Raw genomic sequence first — 13,885 nt, forward strand, 5'->3', positions numbered from 1 at the left:
GCAGTTGCACATGTGAACTCAAGGGGAAGCAGCACCATCGACGGGACATGCTTGAGCCAGCTTCTTGAGGTTGTCGATGATCATAACAAGCTTTGTGTTGAGTCGATTCACCAAAAATTTGGGCAACCAACCAGCAGGATCAAGCTGCCAAACGCATAGACCACACAAAGGCACGCTTCGTGACTCTTTACTCCATCTCTTTTTATACAAAGAAATCAACCACTACCTTGCAAGATTTTATGTGTATTCATGGAGAGACGGCAAGCAGCTTAGGTACCTGAACAACGTAAGTGACCGCGCAGGCGTCATCGTCGGTCTTCTCCACCACCCATCCCGACTGAAGGAGCAGTCCCCTGATGGCTTTGCTCCTCTTGGGCTGCAACCCAGCCGCTATCTCTTTTGGCAATGAAGCTACAGCTACAACCTACGCACATGAATCAGCAAAGCAGTAGTGAGGATCAGGTCGGCACCCCAAATGCCATGGTTTTGCGATAGTTCTTAATCATCCATTTTGATGCACTAGATTTCATTCATCTACTGCACAAATGGCTCTGAAAAAAAAACAGGGTTGTGGAACTAACGTAGTAGCGGTTCAGGAAGGTCGTTCTTGAAACCTACAGATTTGATACTCGAATGCGCAGTTACTACTTAATTATCTAAGAATATCTAAAAAAAAGAATTAAAATTTGTAAAAAATAACAAAAAATTATCTAAAAATTAAAAATAAACTGGAAACTTTCCTATGTTAAGGTTAACCAACGAAATTTTGATTAATGAATTAGTTTTTTTTAGAGAGAGAGAAGATTAATGAATTAGTTAATGCCTCGTTATGTTTGGGATCCGAAAAAAAAGAGAAAAAAGAAAAAGAAAAAAGAAAACGACAGATCTAGAAGAAGAGAGAGATTAAGCAGGAAAGAAAATCACCAGGGTACCATCGGCCATGGTCTCCCTCCTTTCGTAGACGATGAACTCTCGATTCTTGAAGAGAGGTTTGGAATCGTCGCCGAATCTTAGACCGATGATGCTGAGATTATCGTTAAGATCCTTGATGTACTTGGCTTCCACCAGATCAGGATCCCATTGCTGCAACAAGGCAGTTTTTTCGTTACATCACATCCTGTCCTTTTCCCTTAGTCCTTGCAATGACAAAAATACGAATTAGGAAAGGGTTGAACCATTGGACTTACTTTTGCGGCGTCGATGGCATTGGCTACAGTTATGAATTGCTGGGCAGAGACCGATCTGAGCAACCGGCGGCTGCGAAAGATTGGGTGAGATCCCGAATCTCTCTTGGAAATCTCGACTCCAGTATCGAGAGCGACCACCTTCCACCCGTCCACCTTGGATGGGTCAGATGCCGATAGAAGTTCCTGTATGCAGCTCTCGCTGGCGTAGTGGACGTACCTCCTCAGGGAGTCCTCACTTATGGACCTGCGCAACACTACAACTGTGAACGGATAGAGAAAAAACGACGAAAAAGAAGGGGACAGGTACATGGGGACGGCCGGGATCTTACCACCTTCTGCACGCGTCAGGGTTGCTCATGTTTCGGCACTGCATCAAACGCTGTTCCTGTGGTGGATACTGGACATGGAGAAAAAGAGAAGGAGAGTTTTGAGAGAGAGAGAGAGAGGCAGCAAAGCACGTGCAGCGTCAATCGTTCTGTTCCTTCCGGCACATTCACGTGCAGTCGGGGGATGTGTAACGTGCACAAACGCCACCTCCGCACGACTTCACATTGTATCGCTATCACCGTTGAGAGAGAGAGAGAACCCTCCTCTTCCGATGGTGGCCACGGGATAAATATTCTTTGCTTATATGATGGAGATCAAGGGCCAATAAATGAACTGAACTAAAATGAGTTGTGCTTAACCAAAAGCACATGATGGGTGCATGATCCCTCACTGAAATCTAACCCCCTTTTTCAGTTCAATGCCACGCAACAGTGATGTCAGCGTCTGCTTTTTTCACGTGTCAGCAGATGCCGTAGACTGGAGCTGGAGGGAGGGAGGGAGCGAGGATAAGATAAGAGAATATATAAGCAGCAATCCAAAGGGGCCGTAGAGCGGGGTCCAAAGGGGCCGTTTGCCTCCTCATTAGGCATTTTCGCATTTCTCCAAGCACAGTAATATCAGAATTCTTGGCGGGCAGGTTATATGTTCCCCCAGGAACAGTGCATGTTCCGGGGGTGCACACGCAACACCTTCTCGAATTCTTGGTTAAAAGAACAGAATTATTGGTTGCCTGTTTGGCTAGCCGAAGTGCCTAGGTGGGGCCATCCTTACCTTCATATTTTTGAGTTTTCTTAGTAACTGTCTCTCCCTTATACGGCCAATAGAAAACATCCTTCCCTTTATTCTTCCCTAATCTTTCCACTCTTTCTCCCAACTAGGACAAAATGGTCTTTTATTAGTATTATTTTTAAAATGAATAGCTATTTTTTTTTATCATTCAACGACTCACTTTCTTTATAATATTCATCATTCGTAACAAAAGCAAATAACAAATACATTATTGTTCAATGACATGAAAGTAAAAACTATCAAATACTCTGTCGAAAAAAAAATAGATCAAGTCATGTTTGTGCTAGTGTCCTTGAAACCTACAGTTATAGTTAAATAAAGAGGATGAGTCCATAACATAGTAAAAAATAATTATAAGTAAATAAACACTTAAATTACAACTGTAGTGAGCTCTAAGCTCCTAATTTTAGTTTAATTTTCGATACACTACGCAAGTTTATATATTTTAATTTCTCTCATTATCATTATCAAAAACTCTCTCACAATAAACTATCACTAGGTCGGCTATAACGATCATAGTCGTCTATGAGCGTAACAACCCGCGTGTGTAGAATACTTCAATTCTACATGTTGGTCAGACAATGAATCATACACTCACAGTAATCCTCAGTCCATCAGACACTGCAATGAAACCATCATCGAGACCCTACCGGTAGCTAGCCAAGAGGTGAAGCTCTCAATCTCAATATGATTAATGCTACGTCACTACAAGAAAAATATTAATTAGCGACAGGCATTTGCGACAGATTTTTTATGTCACAACATTGCGCCAGATTAGCGAGCGAAAACTATCTGTCGCTAACATTCAAAATATTTACGAAATTAGCAACGAAAAGTTTTCTCTCGCTAATTTTATCGCTAATGAGCGACGGATTAGAAATTGAATTTTTTCGTCGCCAAACACTACAAGAAAAATGCTAATTAACGATGGAATATTTTTGTCACAAATTTGTCGCTAATTAGCGAGGAATTTTTTTTGTCCCTAATTAGCGACGAATTAGCGACGAAATTCCTAACCAGAGATCGGATTTCAAATCCGTAAAAAGTGGTGTCTTAGTTATGAAGTCTAGTTTATTCCTGTAAAATTTAAGCGATTTCTATGGTCATTTGATACCTCATTTGGATCTAAAACCAGACCCCTATCAGTCTGCCATTTTTGAGTGACATAGGTTTTTATTTCATTTTGTAAGAGTCATATCTCCCCAACGGAAGATCATTTTTCAAATCCGTAAAAAGGGTTTTCTTCCTCTATGTATCTAGTTTATATCTGAAAAGTTTTATAAGTTTTTATGCTCATTTGATATTTCAAACCTGTTAAAAACCGAGACATGTTATAAAATGTTATAAAACTTAAAAAGTTTGTAACTTCCTCTATGTGTCTCGATTTTTAACAAGTTTGAAATATCAAATGATCATAAAAAGTTATAAAACTTTTCAAATATAAACTAGACACATAGAGGAAGAAAACCTTTTTTACGGATTTGGAAAATGATCTTCCGTTGGGGAGATATGACTCTTACAAAATGAAATAAAAACCTATGTCACTCAAATAAGACAGACTAATAGGGGTCTGATTTTAGATCTAAATGGGGTAACAAATGACCATAGAAATCACTGAAAATTTACAAGAATAAACTAGACTTCATAACGAAGACACCACTTTTTACAGATTTGAAATCCGATCTTTGGTTAGGGAGATATGACCCTGACAAGTTGGTCCTCATTCGGATAGCGATTTGTATCACAAATCGCTGTAGTGTTTAGCGAGAAATACTACAAATCGCTATAGCGAAGTCCAACAATACTATAAATCGCTGTGGGTCTCGTTAGAGACCCGAAAATACTATAAATCATAGTTAAAAGACCAAAAAACACTACAAATCATTATGGGGCTCGTTGGAGACCCCAAAGCACTATAAATCATAGTTAAAAGATCGGACAACACTATAAATCATTGTGAGGCTCGTTGGAGACCCAAAAATACTACAAATCATAGTAGGGACTCATTAGAGACTCAAAAAAATCATAACATCAATTTGCTGAAGAATATTGTCAATCAAATAACGATTTGTTGAAGAAGTGCTACAACAGTCATGATATGGGGGCCAAAATTAGAACATTTATAAAATCTGGATACAAGGTTCTGATATTTAATCAAAATAAAATAGTAATTGACAATGAAAAATTCTGAAAATTTACAGGAATGAACTAGACACATAAACGAAGAGAACCCATTTTACAGAATGTAAAAATTATGTTCCATTAGGAAAATAAAATTCAAACAAAATGGATCAAAATCTGAGCCGTTAAAATGACACAGGGTGACAGGGTTATGGTTTTTGACCCGAAACTGGTATGAAAACACATAGATATCACTGAAATTGGGTATGAACAAACTAGATTCAATTTAGAAAACAACCCTTTTTACGGATCGGAAAGATCATCTCTGGTTAGGGAGAAATCACTTCCGCAAGTTGGTCCTGATTCTGCTAAAATCCTGACGGTGCAAAATAACAGGTTTTAAATCTCGATTTTTAAAGTGGGTCAAACAAACTCAGAATGATCTGATTTTTGGTGGAGAGCATGAAGATATATGCATGAAGTTGCAGTAAAAAATTCAAATTAAAATGAGCTCTGGTTACATACAAATCGATAGATCTAAAATGCACAAGAATTCAAAGTATAATCTAGAAAGCAACTGAACATGATGAAAGCAAACTGCACATGCGTGGATGTTCAAAAATGAGATCTAATGCCTTAAAATATGAATGGATAAAAACTTTGAATCAGACTCCACAACTCTTCAAGTTGAATGATGCTACCCACGCTGGGAGGAGCCCCCAAACCCCCCTATTGTAAGGGCAAAAACTCTAAATCAGGCTCTACAACTCATCAAGTTGAACGATGCTACAGTTAGTGTGCAGGTCAGTCGGTGTTTGATGGAGAAATATTGGATCGTTTGTTGGATGTGCACAGAAGTAGAGAGAGAAGGGAGAGAGAGTGAGATGAGGTTTTACCCCTCTCTTGTAAGGGTAAAAACTCTGAATCAGGATCTACAACTCATTTAGTTGAATGATGATACCCACGCTGGGAGGAGCCCCCAAACCCTCCTCCTGTAAGGGTAAAAACTCTGAATCAGGCTTCACAAGAGTCAATGTACAGGTCAGTCGGTGCTTGATGGAGCAATGTATGATCTTCTAATGGATGTGCACAGAAGCAGAAATAGAAGGGAGAGAGAGAGTGAGAGGGTTGATGTTCATGGCCTCCTCCAGGGGAGATTTCTTTCTCGGATAATCCTGCAGTGCAGAGACTGAGTCTTAAATAATCATCTTCGGGGCACTTAAGTCTTTACAACCACTCCTTTTCAAGAACCGTCATTTTTTTTTGCACCAATGGAGGAAAGGGTACTTAAGTCTTTACAATCTTATCAAACTCCAACGCTAATTAATGCTGACAAACATGGGGATACGAGACGCACATGCTTACATACGTGGTGCTCTTTGGGACCCCCGATCATGAGATGTAGCTAACTGCCCTGTTCAGAGGGGGAACATATAACCTGCTTCGCGAATTCTTGGTTAAAAGAACAGAATCATTGGTTGCCTGTTTGGCTAGCCGAAGTGCCTAGGTGGGGCCATCTTTACCTTCATATTTTTGAGTTTTCTTAGTAACTGTCTCTCCCTTATACGGCCAATAGAAAACATCCTTCCCTTTATTCTTCCCTAATCTTTCCTCTCTTTCTCCCAACTACGACAAAATCATCTTTTAATATGGCTAACCATTATACGAGGGGAGAATGATTTTTGCTTTTTATAATTCAAAGAGACAATATGAACCTTGGGAGTTCGAGTTCGGTTAGTATTATTTTTTAAAATAAATAGCTATTTTTTTTTTATCATTCAACGACTCACTTTCTTTATAATATTCATCATTCGTAATAAAAGCAAATAACAAATACATTATTGTTCAATGACATGAAAGTAAAAACTATCAAATACTCTGTCGAAAAAAAAATCGATCAAGTCATGTTTGTGCTAGTGTCCTTGAAACCTACAGTTATAATTAAATAAAGAGGATGAGTCCATAACATAGTAAAAAATAATTATAAGTAAATAAACACTTAAATTACAACTGTAGTGAGCTCTAAGCTCCTAATTTTAGTTTAATTTTCGATACACTACGCAAGTTTATATATTTTAATTTCTCTCATTATCATTATCAAAAACTCTCTCACAATAAACTATCACTAGGTCGGCTATAACGATCATAGTCGTCTATGAGCGTAACAACCCGCGTGTGTAGAATACTTCAATTCTACATGTTGGTCAGACAATGAATCATACACTCACAGTAATCCTCAGTCCATCAGACACTGCAATGAAACCATCATCGAGACCCTACCGGTAGCTAGCCAAGAGGTGAAGCTCTCAATCTCAATATGATTCATACTACGTCACTACAAGAAAAATATTAATTAGCGACAGGCATTTGCGACAGATTTTTTATGTCACAACTTTGCGCCAGATTAGCGAGCGAAAACTATCTGTCGCTAACATTCAAAATATTTACGAAATTAGCGACGAAAAGTTTTCTCTCGCTAATTTTATCGCTAATGAGCGACGGATTAGAAATTGAATTTTTTCGTTGCCAAACACTACAAGAAAAATGCTAATTAACGATGGAATATTTTTGTCACAAATTTGTCGCTAATTAGCGAGGAATTTTTTTTGTCCCTAATTAGCGACGAAAAAATTTCGTCGCTACTTTTTATTTAAACTGATCCATCTAAGGCACAAAATTTTCTCTCTCCCCGTGTGAAATTTAAACCCACTACTTCGTGGAGAGCCTCTTTGACTTCTTGAACGAAGATGATTTCGTGGCAGAGGAATGCGAGGAAGAAGAGGAGTCAGAGTCGCCCGTCGGCACTTGTGGACCAGGCCGGCCTGACCTCTCCGGTCTGGTAAGTGGTTTTCTTTTCTAAGCATGGCTTTTTGTTCCTGGCCTAATGATTCTGTTGGGGGTTCTGGTTTCAGGTCGACGGACAAGCGAGAGAACCAGATTGGGAGGGCGTCGGAGAGTGCGCTAGTTCAAAGGTGTAGCCACTGCGTTGTGCAAAACACCCTGCAGTGACGGGCCAGGCCGGACAAGTGGGGAACCAGGTTGAGAGGGCCTCAGAGAGCACGCATGAGAGTGCACCGGTTCGGAGGTGCACTCTCCTGCATTGTGCAGAAGACCCCACAATGGCAGGCCAGGCCGAAAAAGCAAGGCATCAGGTTGGGAGGGCACTGGAGAGCGTGTCGAAGAGCGCACTGGTTCTGTGCAAAAGACCTCGCAGTGGAAGGCCGGGCCGCTTCGGTGCAACACATGTGTGGTGCGATACAAGTTTGGCCTATTGCTACAGGAATATCGTCCGGTAGGAAGCAAAAATTGTTTTAATTTTTTTTTAATTTAGTGACGGATAATATCCGTCGCTAATTTAAAATAGCGATGGACTCGCGATGGATATTATCCGTCGCTAATTTTAAATAGTGATGAACTCGCGATGGATCATGTTCGTTGCTAATCTGTCGCAAATTAGCAACGAAAGTTGCGACAAATCATTTCTATCGCTAATTAGCGATGAAAAATATGTGATGAACGCTATCCGTCGTTAATCTGTCATCAATCCGTCGTTAAGATGTTTAGCGATGAATTAACGACGGATAGCGTCCGTTGCTAATCCATATTTTTCTTGTAGTGGTAGTCATCAACCATCCATAGTCTTTCAAAGTCCTAAACATTGTGTGAGTGTAACCCTAAGTCATAAACTAAGTTCAACACGTTGAATCTAACCCTTTTTATCAGTCCAATGCCACGTAAAAGTGATGTCAGCGTTTATTTTTTTTACGTATCAATAAATGCCGTAGACTGAAGCTGGAAGGAGGGAGGGAGAAAGAGAAGGTAAGAGAATATATAAGCAAGGGCCGTAGAGAGAGAGAGAGAGAGAGAGAGAGAGAGAGAGAGAGAGAGAGAGAGAGGATAAGCAATCCAAAGGGGCCGTTTGCCTCCTCACTAGGCATTTTCGCATTTCTCTAAGCACAGTAAGAACATAATTCTTGGTTAAAAGAACAAAACTATTGGTTGCCTATTTCCCTAGTGGAAGTGCCTAGGTGGGGCCATCCTTACCTTCATATTTTTGAGTTTTCTTCGTAACTGTCCCTCCCTTATATGGCAAATTGAAACCATCCTTCTCTTCATTCTTTTCGTAATTTTTCCTCTCTTTCTGCCAACTATGACAAAAAAATTTATAACCCAAAGAAACTACACCCGGAACAATGATCAGATTGTGTGAAACTCCGAAGCTAAGACCATTGCCCCTATAACCTATGCTGGGAGTCAACTTTCACAGAAGATAAGCTTATGAGAATCTAACCTTCACTGCCCCTCTAGCAGCCATGACCTCACTCCAATATGCCAACCCCTCTTGGGGCAGGGGAACAATGCACCTGTTCGAACAATTTTAGAATGTAATGATCATGATAAAATAAAATAAAGTAGAGCAAGGTTGTTAAATGCGATGAGGCAAAGCGAGGCGTTGAGCCTGCGCTTCGCCTCTGAGGCGCACACCTCTCACAACTGGTATGGAAGTGAAGCGGTGGGAGGGGAGGCAGGGAGCGGCGGAGGAACAGTTGGCCGGCACGTGGCGGTGGATCCACCGGCACTTGGGGTTAACACAGCCAACGAATCGGGCGGATGAGGAAGACTTGGGGATGAAGGAGGGGGGTTCTGGAGGTTGATGAGGGGCAATTTGCGCATCACAGCACACCTCAGTACCTTGAGCGTGCACCTCGCCTCTGAGGTGTATGCTTCAGGTACTGAGGCGTACGCCTCTCACAACACTGAAGTAGAGTTGTTTTAGGGTATTATCCATAACAATTATGAAAAAATTCCTTTTTTTTCTGATAGGAAAGCTTGGGGCGAAGGCCACGTTCTTTTGGTGACAACAAATATCTAGAACATGTATATATACAATAATTACGGATTATATTTACAAGGGAATGCTGCTCTCACTAGCAACATCTCAGTCCAATGGTTTACTTTCACGTACAATACATTCCCATCCTTAAGAGGGTACCATAGCAACAAAGTTGCACGAAGTTAGTGTTAGAATGCAAAACACCATAAGCTTGCAGAACTCTCACTTAAAAGGTCTCCTTAATTAATTTGAAGTGCAAAGATGATAGACACTACCAGGCCCTTAGGGGTCGGTCCTTAGGGTCTATTTAATTATTTGTGTTTTTCTTCAATTTGAATTCATCTTAATTATTTGTATTTTTTTTAATTATTCTAATTAGATGTTGATTTTTTTATCATATTCAGATCTTAGTTGAGTTTTGGATCTATTTCAAATCCGTAGTAGAATTAAGATTTTTAAGGTTTATTTAGTGTTATATATATTCTTTATAGAGAGGAGAAATAGAACTTTGGTGATGAATTATTATTGATTTTTAGTTAATTTTTATATAATTTTTCTCATTTTTTCTTAGTTCCATAATTTTATAGTTGTGCTAGGATATCGATTTTGTGGGCCTCAAGAGCAATCCTCCTGATCACTGCATAAATAGGCCAGCTTGTTGTTTTTTGCTGCACAAGCCTTGGCCCAATTCCCATCGACCTAGGCCCAATTCAGATAGACCTAGGCCCCATGCTACAGCATATCAGACATGAGCCGAGTAGTCTAGGTGATCAGGTGAACGCTAATCTGGAAAGATATCTGGTTCAGAAGTCTCATCCCCATCAGCAGGATCAGATTTTAAAACCTCAGTTCTCGGTCTTATGAACCCTCATTTTTGCACACTTTAGTAGGCCGCTGCACCTTATCTGCCCTCCATCTTTTGTTGGGCCCCACAGCTGACAAGCTGTAGTTCAGAGATGGAGGGCAGCCCCTCTTCACTTGCCTGCCTCGATGAGAGCAGCAAAGGTTTGTGCCCTTTATTGGATGCTTTGGTACCGAGGTAACGTGAGACTTTAGCAAGGCATTTGGATGACACGTTGTAAAACTTGATTTTGAAAACCTAGCTTTTGACCTAATGTGTATAAATTCTGAAAGCATATGGTCTTGTTGTTCGGACTTTGGATGACTATCTATTAACTTTGTTTTTGTTTTTTTTAGTCCAGCTGGGGTTTAGGCAGACCTCCACCAGTGGGTTTTGAACTTACAACGTCACAGCTCCTATGAAACACTCTGAGCCCCACCCCCCATGATATCACCGTGGGGGCTGCCCTGCTGAGATGAAGGCACCGGATCAAACCCTGCTGGCTTATGGGTGTGTCCATAGCTTTTAAAGATGGGTCACGTCAGACAGGGTGATTGTGGGCCCCACCCTGTCTGGAAAGACAGCTGACCCTTTTCTAGCTATTGGAGGGCCCTCTGTCAAATATAGTGTAAGCCTGTAAGGTTGCAGAAAGGTAGGGCGGACACTGGACAGGGTGATTCGTGGGACATAAACCATGAGGCAAAAGCCCAAGCTTTTGGAAACTGGCCTCATCCAAACCAAACCTAGTAGCCCTTACCCAGATTTGGTGGGCTGAGCCCATGAGCCAACTATTTATGGCCTGATTCGGTTAAGCTTGAGCTGACCTTTTGGAGCCTATCGTGTACGTTTTTGGCAGGCTGGACATGTCAGGCTGACAGGCAACAACACGTCTAACCAAAGGAATGTACAAAACTGTCCAAACCATTTTTTAAAAATCATATTTAATTGAGCCTTTTGGCCAATCTGACCGTACTGATATCATCCTCGTAATGAAAAACTTATGAACCAACTCTTATTGCGTATTTTTTTTATAAATAAATCAGAGTTTTATTATTTAGAAAACTTCAAAATTTTCAATCCGTTGATTTTAACACATTATAAAATTCAATGTACATGTGAAAAAAATTGCTACAAGAGTTGGTTCTTAGGTTTTTTTACCATAGAGATCATTCATATATATATATATGTGTGCATGCGCACGTGTGTGGATGGGTTAGTGTTTGCTACCCTAGTGGTTAAGGAACTCCTTAGTAAAAAAATAATATTTTTGCTTTTTTTAACATTTACCCTGCAAATGTAATGTACGTAATAAGTTTAATTAGTAGAAATTGATCTTTGCATCACGTTTTTTTTTACCTATACGTTAGATTTTATGAGGGTTAAAAATTCAATGCACCAAACTTTTAAACCGATCCAATAGTCGATTCATCCATGAGATTGTATGCATGTGTGTGTATATGGTTAATATTTAGTGTTATTGAAGACCATAAACTATTGTGTATAAATTACCTACTTTTATTTTTAGATGTTTTGTAGATTAAACCTTATTGATGTGATCTACAAAGTCTTTTTTATAAAAAAAATGAGTTTTGAATTTATGATGTGTAAGCAAGTATTTTAAGGGCTTATAAAATCAATGGCCTAAAATGCAATACATTTTTTATCACCCAAAAAATCATAATTTTAGATCCAAATAACAAGATACAAGGTTTGATCTTTAGCAAACAAACTATATATGTTGAACACATCTACGTGGTCAGATTGAGTTCATAAAGCTTGAACCTATGATTTTTTAGCTCAATAGTTATGTGGTTTCAATAGCGCGAGGGAAATATGTTAAATGGGTTTTTCTAGGATTTTCTTGTTTTATTTTTAAATTTTAAACATACATATGTGACCTATGTACTCAATTTTATAGGGATAAGCTCTTGGAGAATTCTATTCCAACACATGGGTGGGTTTTTATATGGTTTGAAAAAACCAATGGTCCAAATTCTTGGTAAATTTTTTAGGCTTCAAATATCATTTTTTTTCCATCCAAAACACATGGTTTGAGCATTGATTCTTAGTAAATCGATCATGTCAAACACATCTATGGGGTCGGAATTGTGAAAGAAGCAACAAAAAAGTGGAAAAACCATTTAACATGTTTCAAGAAGCATCTTGTATTGTCTAGACAAGAAAACAATACAACATGAGAGAGAGATATTGGTAAAGTAGGTAAAGAGAAAATTTTAATGAGGGTAAAATTGGTTCAATACATCATTTATTAACTACACCAAAATTAAATGACGGATACAAGTTACCACCTGTATAAATTAATTTGAAGGATATATGCTTTGCTACAATTGATTATACCTACAATCAACTTAGCATAACCCATCATTTTATTTTTTGGGGACTAAATCTAACCTGATCTACATATTCTGTTTAGTAAGATTTGACATTTGGATTTACTAAAATTTGATGTGTGCAAAGGTTTTACGATGATGCAAAGATCAATGAGCATAAATGTACTAAAATTTTATTCAAAAATACATGTATTTTCATCAAAAAACCATGATCAAATGGTTATTCACTCTAAATCAATCATGCCCAACACAGATTTACGAGCTTAAATTGAGTGAAAAGAACTTTGCTACGAGATCCCAAGCTAGATTGCCGGTACAATCGATTATAGCAAAAATATATCCAAATTTGAATAGCAAGAGTAAAACTAGGTACTTCAAAATTACAAGTCTGTAAGCATGAATTTGCATTAAGAAATAATCAGGTATGTTCTTGTAAATAACCCAAAAGAAAAGCTCTGCTGCTTGTACATGAGGTACGTTTCTTTCCATACGTGTCTCCGCAAGAGGGATGCCCCTCTCTCTTTTAGTGATCGGTACTCCGTACCATACTGAATCAGAGACAATCTAAAATAGCTACATCCAAGATCCAGATGAATCTTGCATTCTAGATCCAAATGAACAAGGCAATCTGAATTCTCATATGGATTCATTACTGGATCAGAATCAAGTCAAGTGGAACAAACTGTCTATAGATCTAACAGGGCAACTAGAGGGTGCAGAAAGAAAGCGTGATTACAACCCATGATCACTCTAATTCGTATTTTCTGAAAATTCAAATCCAATATCCATCGGATCCATGTGAACACTGATCCAGTTCAGAGATTTCCAACCCAATCTAGATGGTAATAGTTAAACTCATAGATCATAGTAGTAGTTGATAGATCGTCTTGGTAACCTCGTGTGGGTTGCATCAAAATTGATATCAGAGCAAGATCTACCCTTTGATTCATTCGATCGAACGATCCTGTTGTGTTGAGATCATGAACTGCATAACCTGAAGATCACCATCCATTGATCACACATCTTTCAGCTACTCCGATGTATCACCAGATTCGCCGCTTCCTTGGTAGTCAATCACCAATAGGGATGGCAGTGGGGCGGGGCGGGGCGGGGGACAAGGTCTCCACCCCCGCCCCGCCTCCCTGGCAGGGATGGATTTTATCCTCCACCCCCGCCTTCATCCCCGTTTCATGTCCTCCATCCCGGTTCAAACGGGGATGAGGCGGGGCGGGGCGGGGAAAAGTGCATGTCCATCCCCGCCTCCACCCCGGACAGGGATGGATTCTAACCTTCGTCCCCACCTCCATCCCCGTTTCATCCCCGGTCCAAACGGGGCGAGGCGGGGTGGGCCCCCGCTTTCCCCCGGTCCACTGCCATCCCTAATCACCAACTCAACATGGCCGCATGATTGTTCCATGGCCTTACCCATGGCGGC

The 13,885-nt window shown here is 39.8% G+C and overlaps 1 protein-coding gene across 1 annotated transcript; it reads right to left on the reverse strand.

Moving 5' to 3' along the window:
• On the reverse strand, window positions 1-1,496 carry LOC149848450 (Polyketide cyclase/dehydrase and lipid transport superfamily protein). The gene is made up of 4 exons (XM_090004366.1): window positions 1,188-1,496; window positions 925-1,083; window positions 278-424; window positions 1-144 (listed from the first exon to the last, which is right to left on the reverse strand). The coding sequence occupies exons 1-4, from the start codon at window positions 1,494-1,496 to the stop codon at window positions 19-21; spliced, it is 741 nt and encodes a 246-aa protein (XP_089860492.1). The 3' UTR covers window positions 1-18.
• Between the last annotated feature and the right edge of the window lie 12,389 nt (window positions 1,497-13,885).

The sequence above is a fragment of the Nuphar pumila genome, chromosome 1 (genome assembly GCF_984573655.1).
Source record: "Nuphar pumila chromosome 1, dmNupPumi1.hap1.1, whole genome shotgun sequence".
Lineage (NCBI taxonomy): Eukaryota > Viridiplantae > Streptophyta > Magnoliopsida > Nymphaeales > Nymphaeaceae > Nuphar > Nuphar pumila.

Bases quoted from the DNA above. Each gene is read 5' to 3' on its own strand.
- LOC149848450 (XM_090004366.1), bottom strand. From the start codon at position 1,496: ATGTACCTGTCCCCTTCTTTTTCGTCGTTTTTTCTCTATCCGTTCACA. The intron at 425-924 runs GTGATTTTCTTT...TCATGTGCGTAG, and splicing joins CCATGGCCGATGGTACCCTG to GTTGTAGCTGTAGCTTCATT. The intron at 145-277 runs GTACCTAAGCTG...TGCGTTTGGCAG, and splicing joins CGGTCACTTACGTTGTTCAG to CTTGATCCTGCTGGTTGGTT.